The sequence below is a fragment of the Eleutherodactylus coqui genome, chromosome 2 (assembly GCF_035609145.1).
Source record: "Eleutherodactylus coqui strain aEleCoq1 chromosome 2, aEleCoq1.hap1, whole genome shotgun sequence".
Taxonomy (NCBI): Eukaryota; Metazoa; Chordata; class Amphibia; order Anura; family Eleutherodactylidae; genus Eleutherodactylus; species Eleutherodactylus coqui.
In genome coordinates, this window is record NC_089838.1 from 84,586,023 (window position 1) to 84,600,344 (window position 14,322).

General features: G+C 42.4%; 1 protein-coding gene across 2 annotated transcripts in view; it reads right to left on the reverse strand.

Annotated features, from left to right (window-relative positions):
* Nucleotides 1-6,584: 6,584 nt before the first annotated feature.
* Nucleotides 6,585-14,322, reverse strand: part of PRR7 (proline rich 7, synaptic) — a 73,780-nt gene continuing 66,042 nt past the window's right edge. For both annotated transcript variants that reach the window (XM_066591164.1, XM_066591163.1), the window contains exon 4: nucleotides 6,585-7,597. In XM_066591164.1, the coding sequence (XP_066447261.1) occupies nucleotides 7,218-7,597 (380 nt within the window). In that variant the 3' untranslated portion in view covers nucleotides 6,585-7,217. The remainder of the gene's footprint in view (nucleotides 7,598-14,322) is intronic.

Genomic DNA, 14,322 nt, shown 5'->3' on the forward strand with positions numbered 1-14,322 from the left:
CCTGCTCTTTGTTTAATCTAGTTGGCAAGAGCTTTCTTGGCAAAGATAAGCCAAACAAGCACTCTACATTAGTAGAGGACATGCTCTTCTAGTTTAGAAATCCTGACTGTTACATGAGCATCAAGATCCACCACCTTCACAGCACTTTGATTGCTTTCCAGAAAACCTTGGTGATTTCAGTGAGGAGCAAGGGGAAAGATTCCATCAAGACACGAAACCTATGGAAGAGAGATACCAGGGAAGATGGAATACCCACATGATGGCAGATTACAGCTGGAGCCTTAATGGAACTATACTGGTAGGTCCCACTCCAGAAAGTCCTATAATCTTTTTTTCATATATACTATATGAAAGTGAATTTCTGTTGTCTGTTCTTAATGCATGGCCAAACGACTGCATCAATCTACACTAAATTTGCCAGTTAGGTTAATCAGATGCTTAAGAAGGTTTTAGACTGGGTTTCAGCTCTCTAGGACTTACCATTTTTGACATACTCCCCAAAAATCAGCATACAAATGCAAATCTTTAAGAAGTTGTCTGGTTACTACTAAGCATAACCGCTTTAATAACACAATCTATATTAAAATAATAAAGTGAACTCTACTTACCCATCCATGGTCCCTGAGCTCCAGCGCTGCAGCACCGCTGTGGTCCCAGTGATTGTGACAAAAGATGTCATAGGAAATCAGGTGACGACTGCTGTCAATGAGAGGCTGCAGCGTCGCTTTCCTGAACTCCTGGCATTACCATGGCACTCAGGATATGAGCGTCGATGCCAGGAGAACTAGCAGTGATGCTGCAGCCTTTCATTGGCTTCAACAGTTCCTTGTTTCCTCTGACATTATATGTCATAGGAATCATTGGGACCCCAGCTGGATCCCTGTGGCAGAGGAGTGGTAGGTATAGTTCACTTTATTATTTTAATACAAGGCATCCTATTGATGCTGGGTTGTAACTGGACAACCCTTGTAATTAAAATACCTTTGGGGTGCCACCGATGAACCGTCAAATTTCTGCACATAACAACCCAGCCATTTTTCTTTGCTTGCCCTGAACAGCCTATACTTTTGTATGTTGGTTTTTATATCAGTAGCAAATTAAGTTTTAAATCACAAACGCAAAAAAAAAGCAGTTACATAAAATAGACCTGTGGAAAGCGGGGTAATTCTGCTTGTACTTTATAACATCGCCTATGTGATCATGCACAGTACAATTTCCGTGGCCGTATGCTCACAGCTGTAATACGTTGTTGGAGGCCCCCAGTGGATTCTGCTTACAGCCGTGAGAGCCCGGCCTAACCCAGCAAGAAGTGCAGATCCACCTAAAAAGGATTAATATGGACAAATCTTTGGGTCTCTATGGCATACGGCCCTGGGCTCTAAGGGAATTAAGTAATGTGATAAACAGACAGTTGTTTCTTATATTTAAGGTCTCTATAGTAACCTGGTCTGTTCCACTGGATTGGTGCATGTCAAATGTGGTGCAAATATTTACGAAGGGGTCGAAATGTGAACCTGGAAACTACAAGCCGGTAAGTCTTACTTCTATTGGGGGTACAATCTTTGAAGGGTTTCTAAGAGATGCTATCCTGGGGGACCTCAAGGAAAATAGCTGTATAATAGCTTATCAACATGGGTTTATGAGAGATCGCTACATCCAAACCAAACTGATCAGCTTCTACGAGGAGGGAAGTTCTAGACCGGACCGTGGAGAGTCATTGGATCTTGTGTATCTGGACTTTTCCAAAGTGTTTGATACTGTGCTGCATAAAAGGTTAATATATATAATGAGAATGCTTGGTCTGGGCGACAATGTGTGTAAGTGGGTAACTGGCTCAGTGATAGGAATCAGAGGGTGGTTATAAATGGTACATACTCTGATTGGGTCACCATTACTAGTGGGATACCACAGGGGGCAGTACTGGAGGGGATCACTGTTACTAGTGGGGTACCGCAGGGGGCAGTTTTAGCCCTATTCTTTTGAATATATTTATTAACCAGCTGATATACCCGGCTTCGCCCGAGTTAATTTGGTACTGGTGTTTATCTGGTGTTCACATGGAAAATCTTATGAAGTCGTGGTTACTTTAGAGATACTGAGGAAAAAGATATGTTCACCATTTTGCATAGTTCTCTGCGTTACCCAGAAAACACCACGTGGAGGTAACCATGCGACGCTTTCTTTATATAAAATGACATCAGGAAGTGAGAGAATTAGATTACATACATAAAATTTGGACACTAATTCTTTTGCGCTTAGAATTCAATAATCGAGTTGGGACCCATTAACTTTTCCTATTTATGACACAATCAATGCTTGTGCCAAATTTCATGTTTCTATGACATTGGTAAGTGAGAGATTTAGATTATGTACGTAAAATTTGGACGCTAATTCTTTTGCGCATAGAATTGAATAATGGAGTTGGGACCCATTAGCTTTTCCTATTTATGACATATTCAATGTTCGTGCCAAATTTCCAGTTTCTATGACACCGGAAAGTGAAGAAATTACATTCCGCACGTAAAATTTGGACACTAATTCTTTTTGCGCATAGAATTGAATAATGGAGTTGGGACCCATTAGCTTTTCCTATTTATGACATAATCAATGCTCGTGCCAAATTTCACGTTTCTATGGCACCGGAAAGTGAAGAAATTACATTCCGCACGTAAAATTTGGACGCTAATTCTTTTGCGCAAAGAATTGAATAATCGAGTTGGGACCCATTAGCTTTTCCTATTTATGACATAATCAATGCTCGTGCCAAATTTCACGTTTCTATGACACCGGAAAGTGAAAAAATTACATTCCGCACGTAAAATTTTGACGCCAATTCTTTTGCGCTAGAATTGAATAATCGAGTTGGGGCTTATAAACTTTTCCTATTTATGACATAATCAATGCTTGTGCCAAATTTCCCGTTTCTATGACACCGGAAAGTGAAGAAATTACATTCCGCACGTAAAATTTGGACACTAATTCTTTTGCGCATAGAATTGAATAATGGAGTTGGGACCCATTAGCTTTTCCTATTTATGACATAATCAATGCTCGTGCCAAATTTCACGTTTCTATGACACCGGAAAGTGAAGAAATTACATTCCGCACGTAAAATTTGGACGCTAATTCTTTTGCGCATAGAATTGAATAATCGAGTTGGGACCCATTAGCTTTTCCTATTTATGACATAATCAATGCTCGTGCCAAATTTAACGTTTCTATGACACCGGAAAGTGAAAAAATTACATTCCGCATGTAAAATTTTGACGCCAATTCTTTTGCGCTAGAATTGAATAATCGAGTTGGGGCTTATAAACTTTTCCTATTTATGACATAATCAATGCTTGTGCCAAATTTCACGTTTCTATGACACCGGAAAGTGAAAAAATTACATTCCGTACGTAAAATTTGGACGCTAATTCTTTTGCGCATAGAATTGAATAATCGCATTGGGACCCATTAGCTTTTCCTATTTATGACATAATCAATGCTCGTGCCAAATTTCCCGTTTCTATGACACCGGAAAGTGAGAAAATTAGATTCCGCACGTAAAATTTGGACGCTATTTCTTTTGCGCATAGAATTGAATAATGGAATTGGGACCCATTAGCTTTTCCTATTTATGACATAATCAATGCTCGTGCCAAATTTCCCGTTTCTATGACACCGGAAAGGGAAGAAATTACATTCTGCATGTAAAATTTGGACGCTAATTCTTTTGCGCATAGAATTGAATAATGGAGTTGGGACCCATTAGCTTTTCCTATTTATGACATAATCAATGCTCGTGCCAAAGTTCAAGTTTCTATGACACCGGAAAGTGAGAAAATTAGATTCCGTACGTAAAATTTGGACGCTAATTCTTTTGCGCATAGAATTGAATAATCATGTTGGGACCCATTAGCTTTTCCTATTTATGACATAATCAATGCTCCTGACAAATTTGAAGTTTTTATGACATTGGGAACTGAGAGATTTAGATTATGTAAGTAAAATTTCGATGCCAATTCTTTTGCGCTAGAATTGAATAATCGAGTTGGGACCCAATTACTTTTCCTATTTTGGAGATAATCTATGCTTGCGCCAAAATTCATGTTTCTACGACATCGGGAAGTTGGAGAACTTTTGGCGAGTCAGTCAGTGAGTCAGTCAGTCAGTGAGGGCTTTCGTCTTTATATATATAGATGATCTGGTACGATTGTGCAGTAAAATATCAGTATTTGCAGATGATACAAAACTATGTAAAGTAATTAACACAACAGGACAGAATACAGTTGCAAATGGATCTGGATAAGTTGGAGGCAGAAAAGTGGCAAATGAGGATTAACACTAATAAATGTATGGCTATGCACATGGGCAGGGGAAATACATGTCACCATTACACACTAAATGGGAAACCACTGGGTAACACTGACATGGAAAAGGACTTGGGGATTTTAGTTAACTGTAAACTTAACTGGAGCAACCAGTGTCAGGAAGCTGCTGCCAAGGCAAATGGGATCATGGTGTGCATCAAAAGAGGTGTAGGCAGGTTATCAATATTGGGTTTTTTTAGTTTAGAAAAAGCCGGCTGAGAGGCGACCTAATAATAATGTATAAGTATATGGGGGGACAATACAGAGATCTCTCCCATCATCTATTTATGCTCAGGACTGTGACTGTAACAAGAGGGCCCCTCTATGTCTAGAGGAAAGAAGGCTTCTACACCAACATAGAAAGGTACTGTAAGATCTGCTTGACGACATGATGGTGAATTCGAGAAAAGAGTACAAGAGGGGCCTGGACGCCGTTCTTTAGTGTTACAATATTACATGTTATAGCACTAATTACTTTAGAAGGGTCGGTGATCCAGGGATTATTCCGATTGCCAGATTAGAGTCAGAAAGGGATTTTTTCCGTTAAATGAGGTAAATTGGCTTCTACCTCATTGGGGGTTTCTCTTTTTGCCAACCTCTAGATTAAAATTGGGGCGTAATAGGCTGAAATAGTTGGACCTGAAGTTTGAGGGCCTACCGGTTAGGGCAGCATATATTGTGGTGATGCTGTATCTCCAAACTAACATTGATAAAGGAAAATTGGTGCTATTTCAGAAATCGGCACCCGAAATATATTCAAGAACAAGTCTAATTTTTAAGGCACCAAAATGTGTGTTGGCCAGGAAATACATGTCAGATATTTGGTCATTTTAAAGACAACCTCGGATGATTAGATACATGTAGCAAACTTTTAGATTGGCTAATTGTTCAATACATCAGTTTTCAGGAAGACACACTATAAACTTTTACTATGGCAATTTTGCCGTGCCCTCACACTCCCAAATGACACAAGTTTTCACAAGTTTTGCCATGAAAGGTGACAATCGATTGAATAAATGTTTGTTAAGACTGCCTCAAAGTGAATCAACCACACCTGAACATTATAGCAAGATACAACATGGCTGCCTGCTCTCATGAAAATTTGATGTCAAGCTTAGTAAAGTTGATAGCATACATGTTACAACATGACACAGACAGGAAAAGAACATGCCATGAGTCTTTTCATGGGGCCATATGAAAACATCCACTTGTATAGCCCCATAGGCTATAATGGAATCGTTTTATTTCCATGGAATTACACAGACAGCACACAGCCCGAAAACACTGCGGATTAGGGATGATTTTATATTCTGGTGCAACCCCTTTAAAATCATAGTGTGTAGTAATAATCTAGTTTTAAAGTGTACCTAACTTTTCAGACAACTTAAGCTCATTTAATAGCCTGCGTGTGTCTCATCATTCTTGCAATATACTTTCGTTAAAATATATTTTTGTTTTACCACTGAAATTCAAGACTGAAGTGCAGCTCCTTTGCAAACCACTGCTTGTTCTTAGGCAGTTAGCTTCCCTAACACCTGCGACGGGGCTGTTTCTTTGGGGTAGGGGCTGTCTTCACAGGCTCAGCTACCCTGCACTCACAATGTGTACACAATCGCTGCCTCTCCCGACCTGCTATGTCACAATAGCGGAATTAGCCTGCAACTACTCTTTATTAACTGCTTTACTATGTCTTGTGTGTTTGCATATAGTGCATATACAAAGACCTCTATATATGCAGTGACCATGCAAGAACTCAAGACCTAGTAAAGCAGATAATAAAGATCAGTCCAATTAGAATGATGCTGCTTTGCCCACAGGAAACGGGAGCCATATAATGACGATAACATTAAGATAACTGCAGATAGCAGGTCAGGAGAGGCAGAGATTGCGTACACACTAACTGCAGCTCCGAGAGCTCTGTGAGTGCAAAGAGGCTGACCCTGTGAAGACAGTTCCTTCCCAACAACTAAGAAAACGGCCTAACATCTCAGGTGCTAGGACAGCTAAATGCCTAATGAAAAGTTAGCTACGCTTTAAAGTATAGAGCGCCTACTAACAGCACGATGCTACTACTTTTGTCTTTTTACACTTACTATTTCATTTTTCTTTATTTCAGTCGTTTTTTTCCTATGTAAGAAAAGCGATGAAGAATCTAATTGCTATCCAATGTTAATCTACGGAATCATGATTTAAAATATGAATAATATAAAATTAAACTTTATCTTCCGTATCACTGGACAGGTCACTTTTTAGCATCCATAGCGTTGACTTGGCACATGACATGTAATTTTATCATTTACTGTACACATCACAACTTGAAATTGTTCAATGTGAAGCCCTTTCAGATTAAATGTATTGAACATTTTGTTATGAAGAACATAATCTTCTTTAGAGACACAGTATGTACAACATACAGAAATGAACCCCATGAGTTAGTCAGCAGCTCCAATATACACAACGGCTGCCAAACTTTAATCCCACCAAAAGTGCAACTGAAAAGTATAAATAAATAAATAATTAAATAAAGATGGCTTTCAGTTTGTAAAGTCTTCTTAGAGTAGAACATGAACATCCTCAAAATCAGGTTCAAGCTGAACGTGTGTTCCCAGAAAGCTGTACAAGCATACGTGATGCACTTTTGGGGTCCTTTAAAATCCACAGTGTCCGTGAAACAAATATAGTGCATCTGATTTGTTTTTAGAAAGTTTTGTGTGATTTAAAAGGGTTCTAATGGAATTTAAACCCTGGTCATCTAAGTTTCTACATGGTCTTTTTGTGATATTCACAGTCCACCCAGTTCCCTACTTAACGTCTTTGGACCACAGCAATTATAAGATATATGATCCAACCGTACATGTTGTTTCAAACAGCTGTAGTCCTGCCCAGAAGAGGTATTGGGAAGATCAGCTGGCAGCCCCTAGGCAGTCTGTGTAAACCCCCACTTCCAATTTCAGAACCTGACCAAGATGGTCGTCTCATCCTCTGTGCTTCTTGAGGAGGATTCGTTGAAACTGGTGAACTTAGGGCACCTGGAAGTGGTTGCGTATGGGGTGGTCCCGCCAGATGTTGTTTATGGCTCAGGGGTTGTTCTGGCTTCACAAGCTCATCCTGAACAGAGAGGAAAGGACTGAGGATCTTCCTGTAGATACCTCGTGTGTCAGTCAGGACCTCACTATAGGGCGGTGGTGGTTCTGCCATGAGCAATGCCTCTTCGTAACATGGTGGCTGAGACAAATCTGGTTCTGCAAGTTCAATACAGAGGGTGCAGGTTAATAGCAATGCAAAGCGTATTACATTATTTATATATATATATATATATATATATATATACACACAATAATTTAAAGAAAAACATTTTATCAGCATAATCTGTGATGTTGAACAGGTACATCTATGCAAGGATCATTTATAAACTCATTCTATACTTCCGCATCATACATAAACAATTAGAGGGTTACAAAATATATTAAAAGAAAAGAATAAAAAAATCCCAGAAATTTCTCCATTAATCCTCTCCTTTCATTTAAGCTTATCTGATAATGCAATCAAAACTGAGAAATATATCAAAAATTCTTGTCTCTTCAATCCTAGGCAAAGCAGACATTACCACCCACTCCTTCTCGTTGTCTTATTTTTGGCTGCAAGACAACTGGTACAGAAGGAGCCTTCCCCCACTACTTTGTGAGCAACAGGAGACAAAAAATGTTAAGCCCCACCCCTCATCTAAGTCCCACCCCCTTTATTTTCTTCCAGATAAAAATAGAAAAGGAAGGAAGAAGTCAACTTCTGTGTTCTTGGCAAGTTCAAGAAGAATGACAGTGTGGTCAAGTTGAAATCGTGTAGGGTGTCAGCAGCATAATCTTCACTGCTGAACTCAGCAGGGCAAGATAATAGATACCCAGTCACAGAGAAAGGACTTGATCCAAAAGTCCAAAAAAATGTGGTCAAGTTGGTCAACCATGCAATTTTGTCTGGCACAAATACTAGATATGAATGGAAACCTGATCAAATGGAGACTTTATTTAGCTTATTTGTGGTGGATTATTTTAATATATCCAGGTTTTGCTGCACATTGAAATTTTTGCTTTGTTAAAGGAGTTTTCTGAGATGTATGATTGACATAAAATCCACCCCCATGCTATAAAACAACAAATCGGCTTATAGCCACCTCTCCACTGTGTCTCCCCAACTTGTTTACGGGACGTTAGAGGCTCTGCAGCCAATGACAGAGCTCGGCGATCAAGCCTGAGCTCTGTCATTGGCTAAAACTCTTGTGGCATTCCATAAACTGGGTGGGGCTGTGGCCTGTAGACAAACTGTAGGAGCAGGACTAAGTGGCAATTTGGGACACAGCAAGGGCACAGAGAGGGGAGCATAAGCCTATATGTTATTTTATTTCAGGAGAACTAGATTTTATATAAAGCATAGATCTTGGAAAAGCCCATTAACGTACCCTTATATGGAAGCTGTCATACAACTGGAGCTCCATAAACTATGCTATGGGGCTCAAATGTCAGGGAATGGGGAATCCAGGGAGTGATGTTTCATACTCATTTTCCAGCATTGTGTCCCTGTGAAGTACAAGGTATGAGCATACTGGGTGACTCTTTTCAGCCCGCTATGTGTGCATGCTCTCCCATAGAGATGAATGGGGGGGGGGGGGGGGTGCACGCACAGATCGGGCTGCTAAGAGTCAACTTTGCAGTGACACAGCGCAGGTACTGGGTGTCAGATGAGTATGAAAGAGCATTCCCTGGACTACCTGTTGCCTGACCTTTGAGCCCTATAATGTAGTTCATGTGGCAATAAGGTCAAGACAGGTTCCCTTTAAATGGTCAATGATCTTTCAATAAACCTTACATAAATCAATAGAAAAAAGGCATATAAAAACATTGCAATATGTTTTATTAAGTTAAAATGCTTCTTTCTCCAGTTATCAGTCTTCTTTCCTCCTTTTCACTCATCCCTCCTGAAGAGTTCACGATTACCATCATAAATGCAAAAAAGAAATAGAAGAGCAAGCAGCGCCACTGTTTGGAAAAATCAGACAACATGATGAAAACCTGATAGAATCCAATATAACCAGCTGATCTGGGCGTGTTCCTATTTCTGGCTCAACGTCAGTGAATTTTTATTCTTGTCTATTAAGTGTCCATTGGCTCTTGGGTTCAAGAGGCCAACTACAAAATTCTATCACATTGATAAAGGGGCCCTACTCGATTGTACACACTTTTTCCTACAGCCGACTCAATGTGTTGGAGATGTGGGGAAGCAGAAGTCTTCTTTCTTTGGTCATGTAAGGTCCTGGCCCTTGTTTGTGACAAGGTCCAGTTCCCTTATCTCATTACAAGCGGTCGATTTTGCATCATCTGCTGAAGACCACAAAGTCTTGTATCCCGCCTGCTTAGGAAGGAGAACATCGCCTCACTTTCCCTGTGGCTCTCCAAAATGAAAGATATAATGCATATGGAAGAGCTTGCATCCACTCATATGTCAGATTTTCTAAGACTTGCTACTATTGGTTGGAATTGCAAAACTCCCCAGAATATGTTTCCTTCTTGAGGGATTTGGTATGAACACCGTTTTACCGGTGTCAGATATTGGAGTGGCTCGGGGCCTGTCAACAGAGACTGGGAGAATCATGGGGCTACACTGCTGGATTGCTGAGGCTGAGGATTGGTAAATACCATTTGTTTTATTGTGTTAACACATTTGGCTCTGACTTTAACAAGTCAATTTGTAACCAAAGAACTCATTAAAGTATTAAATACCACTGTCAATATTAACTACTGGAGCACAATGCATTTCTGAAGGACAGAAACGCTATCTTCTCTCCTTAAGCGCACCTAGACCGTAAGTGAGGAGACTTATAAGGCCATTCATGCTCCTCTGGGTAATATGCAAATAAGGGAGATGGAATAATACCTCCACAGTGCCAGCTATTGGAAGGCAGCATTCCTTCAAGCCAAAGTTAGACTCTTAATACAAAGTTTATATGTTACCATGCGGTGGTTGCTGGTCCTCCCGGGGCGGCGGTGTGCGGGGTCCCACGGTCAGGGTGCGTCCTCCCGGCTTGTTGTCCGGCCGCCGCGGGTGCGGGTGTCTGGCCGGCGTGGGTGGCTCCGTGTGCGCAGACACCCGTTAGTGCAGCTGCCGTGCATGAGCTCCCCTTTATTGTAATCTGTTGGGAGTTGGCTGTCTCCCTCTCTCCGCCCCTAGGCCAGTTATTGGTTTCCCTCAGTGTGCTAGCTAGTTTGCCTCTGTTGGTCTCCAGCTCCTGTCAGCTTGTCTGCTATACTTGCTATTATGCACAAGGTTTTACCATCTGCCTCAGTTCAGCTTAGTATTGTTCGTGTTCTTTCTGTCGGTGTTCTACCCTTACCATCCTGGTACGCCAGCGTCCCTTTTTCGGTCCCTAGTGAGAGTAGGGACTGCCTCCCAGTTGCTGGCCTGGGGTTAGCCAGGAGTGGAGGCAAGTAGGCAGGGACAGGGGTTGTGGGTGAGATCTAGGGCACCCAGGCTGGCGTATCAACAGTAGTATACCGTAACATAATAACTGGCCCTTAAAATTGCTCTCCAATGGAGGCCATGAATACCCTCGCAAGTCAGTTGCAGGATTTAGTGGACGTGATCCAAGACCTGTTCGGTCGTATGGTGGCCCAGGAGCAGTGGGAGTTAGTGCATGTTTCTGCCGTCCCTTCTATTCCTGGGCCCAAGTGTCCTTTTCCTGAGGTATTTTCAGGAGAGAGGAGCAATTTTTTTGTTTTTCAGCAGGCATGTAGATTGTATTTTCGCATGCGGCCCCGGGGTTCCCTCAGACATGGGCCTACTCCTTACCCAAGAATTCGGCTTGCCTACAGTCAGTTGATTCGTTTTTTCGGGAACTTGGAGGTATTTTTGATGAGCCGGACTGTGTGGGTTTGGCGGTATCTCATCTCACATCTCTACGTCAGGAGCAGCAGTGGGTAGAGGACTATTGCTCTAAATTTAGACTGTATGCAGGTGAAACCTCTTGGAACGATAGCGCCCTTAAAGATGTGTTTTTGTTGGGTCTTTCTGATGCTGTCAAGGATCTACTCATTTCCCATCCCGCTCCTGTGACACTCAATGATGCGATGGAATTGGCGGTTAAAGCTGACAGGAGGCTGAGATCTAGAAAAGAGGAACGTCAGGCCCGTAACGCTAGGGAATCCAACAGACACGCTCCAACTTCTCCCATGCCAACGTCTGGTGCCGAGCCTATGAAAGTGGACCAGCTAAGTCCCGAGGAACGGTGATGGTTCCAGATGATTCATCATCTCTGCCTCTATTGTGGGAAAGCTGTACATCGTGTAGCGGCCTGTCCTCAGAAATGTCTACAACATCAGTCCGAATTGGCGGAAAACTTCAGATCCTAGGCGATTTTTGGGAGGATCACCTAGGATCAAAGGTACTCCCTAAGTTGTTGGTGCCTTGTCAGATTGGCTTCTGAAATTTCACTCGGTCCGGTCAAGCTTTTATTGATTCGGGTGCTGCCGCCAATTTGATTAGTTTAAGTTTTGTCAGACCTCTGATTACTGAATTCTCAGCATTAAAAATTCCCATACACTTCACTAGTATTGATTCCACCCCTCTGTCTGCAGGGGTTGTACAATGGAGGACTCCCGTTTTACAGTTCACTGAGGGTGTTCTCCATTCAGAGAATCCGACGTGGATGTCCATTGATGTAGTGCTTGATATGCCTTGATTGGCACTGCACAATCCCCGATTTGATTGGTCCACTCAGGAATTGACACATTGGGGGTTGTCCTGTCATAGTCACTTAGCTACTATATCCATGTGTTCAGCAGATAACATACTTATTCCTGAGTATTTGTTTGATTTTCATGACGTATTTTCCAAGAAACTGTCTGAGACTTTGCCTCCCCACACGGAGTGGGACTGTGGTATTGATTTGATCCCCGACAGTCCCATCCCTAGGGGAGCCATTTTTAATTTGCCTGGGCATGAACATGAAGCCCTTAAGCCCTATATCTCAGAGTCTCTGGCCAAACGACAAATCAAGTTGTCCAGTTCCCCTGCGGGACAGGTCTCTTCTTTGTAGAGAAGAAGGATGGGACATTGAGGCCTTGTGTGGATTATCGGGCTTTGAATAAAGTTACAGTGAAGAACCAGTGTTCCTTGCCCCTGATTCCTGATTTATTGAATCAGGTGATAGGGGCCCACTGGTTTTCCAAATTGGACTTAAGGGGAACTTACTATTTAATTTGCATCCGAAAGGGAGATGAGTGGAAGACCGAATTCAACACCTCGTTCAGAAATTTTGAATGTCTAGTCATGCCCTTCGGACTTTGTAATGCCCCCGTTTACTGCTACCCCGCTGCTAATACAGCCTGACGTACGGCGACTGTTCTTCATTGACGTCGATGCGTCTGAGGTGGGGGCTGTATTGTCTTAGGAAGTCAGCGGAGATCTGGGTATAGTCCATGTGCGTTCTTCTCGCTGAAGTTCAGTTTGGTGGAATGTAACTACGACGTGGGTAATCGTGAGTTATTGGCGATTAAGTGGTCTCTAGAAGAGTGGCATCACCATCTTGAAGGGGCAAGGCATCCTATTACCGTGTATACTGATCATAAAAACTTGGTATATCTCGCTGTTACATATTTTAGGGGAGAAGAATGTGAAGGCAGATTCCCTCTCACGAGTTTCGGTTCGCCGGAAAGTGAGACAGTGGCTCCTGAGAATATCTTGGCACCTGGGGTGGTGGTGGCAGCTGTAGAATCTGATCTCGTTCGTCATCTACAAAATTGTCAGCAGGACGTTACCTTGGGGGTGCCGTAAGGTAGATGGTTTGTGCCAGAGACCTTGTGTCTCAGAGTCATTGAAGAGTCTCACTCATCTGTTCTCGCAGGCCATCCGGGGGTTCAGGGGACTCTGGATCTTTGTACTAGACACTACTGGTGGCCAGGCATGTCTCGGGAGATCCGCGACTTTGTTAAGGGATGCTCTGTCTGTGCACGCAATAAAAGTCGGCGTCGTTGTTCGGAGGGGCCTCTGAGACCGGTACCGGTGCCTTAACGTCCGTGGTTGCCTGTATCGGTAGATTTTTATCACCGATCTACCTAAGTCTCAGAAGTTCACCACTATCCTAAACAGTTGTAGACTGTTTCTCAAAAATGGCACATTTCGTGGCGTTGTAGAAGCTACCTTATGTGATAGAATTTTCCAAGATTTTTGTAAAAGAAATCATTCGTCTACATGGGGTTTCCGAGAACATCGTATCTGATCATGGGGCTCAGTTTGTTGCGCAATTTTGGCGAGCCTTCTCTATAAACCTGGGTACGTCGCTTTCTTGTCAGCATTTCACCCACAAACTAATGGTCAGACTGAGCGGAAGAACCAGGATTTAGTGCAATATTTATGGTTGTTTGCTAGTGAAAAGGCTCATCAGTGGGCAGAATTTCTGCCATTGGCAGAGTTTTCGCTAAACAACTGTACTTGTTCTTCCACTGGGGTATCTCCATTCCTTTGCGTATATGGTCAGCATCCTCGCTTCCTTAGGGCTATTTCTGCGCCGTCTGCCTGTCCTGCAGCTGATGACGCCACAGATGCGCTGCAGGGGGTATGGAAAGAAGTACAGAAGAACCTGGAAGCAACGGGGGCTCATATGCAGTTGCGTAGTGGGAGGAGTCTGTCAGTATCTGAATCTTACAGGATGGGACAGAAGGTATATTTGTCTTCTAGAAATCTCAAATTGAAGGTTCTGTCTTTGAAACTGCGCCACGTTACATAGGTCCCTTTGTCATCATGCGTGTAGTATACCTGCTTGCTTATGAACTTGATTTGCCAGCTACATGGGGAGTTCACAGGGTTTTTCATAAGTTTGAAACCTTTTATCCCTTCGGTGAGCGGGTTGTGGGTGGGATCTAGGGCACCCGGGCTGGCGTATCAAGGGTAGTATACTGTAACATTGTACTCTTTCTGAGGG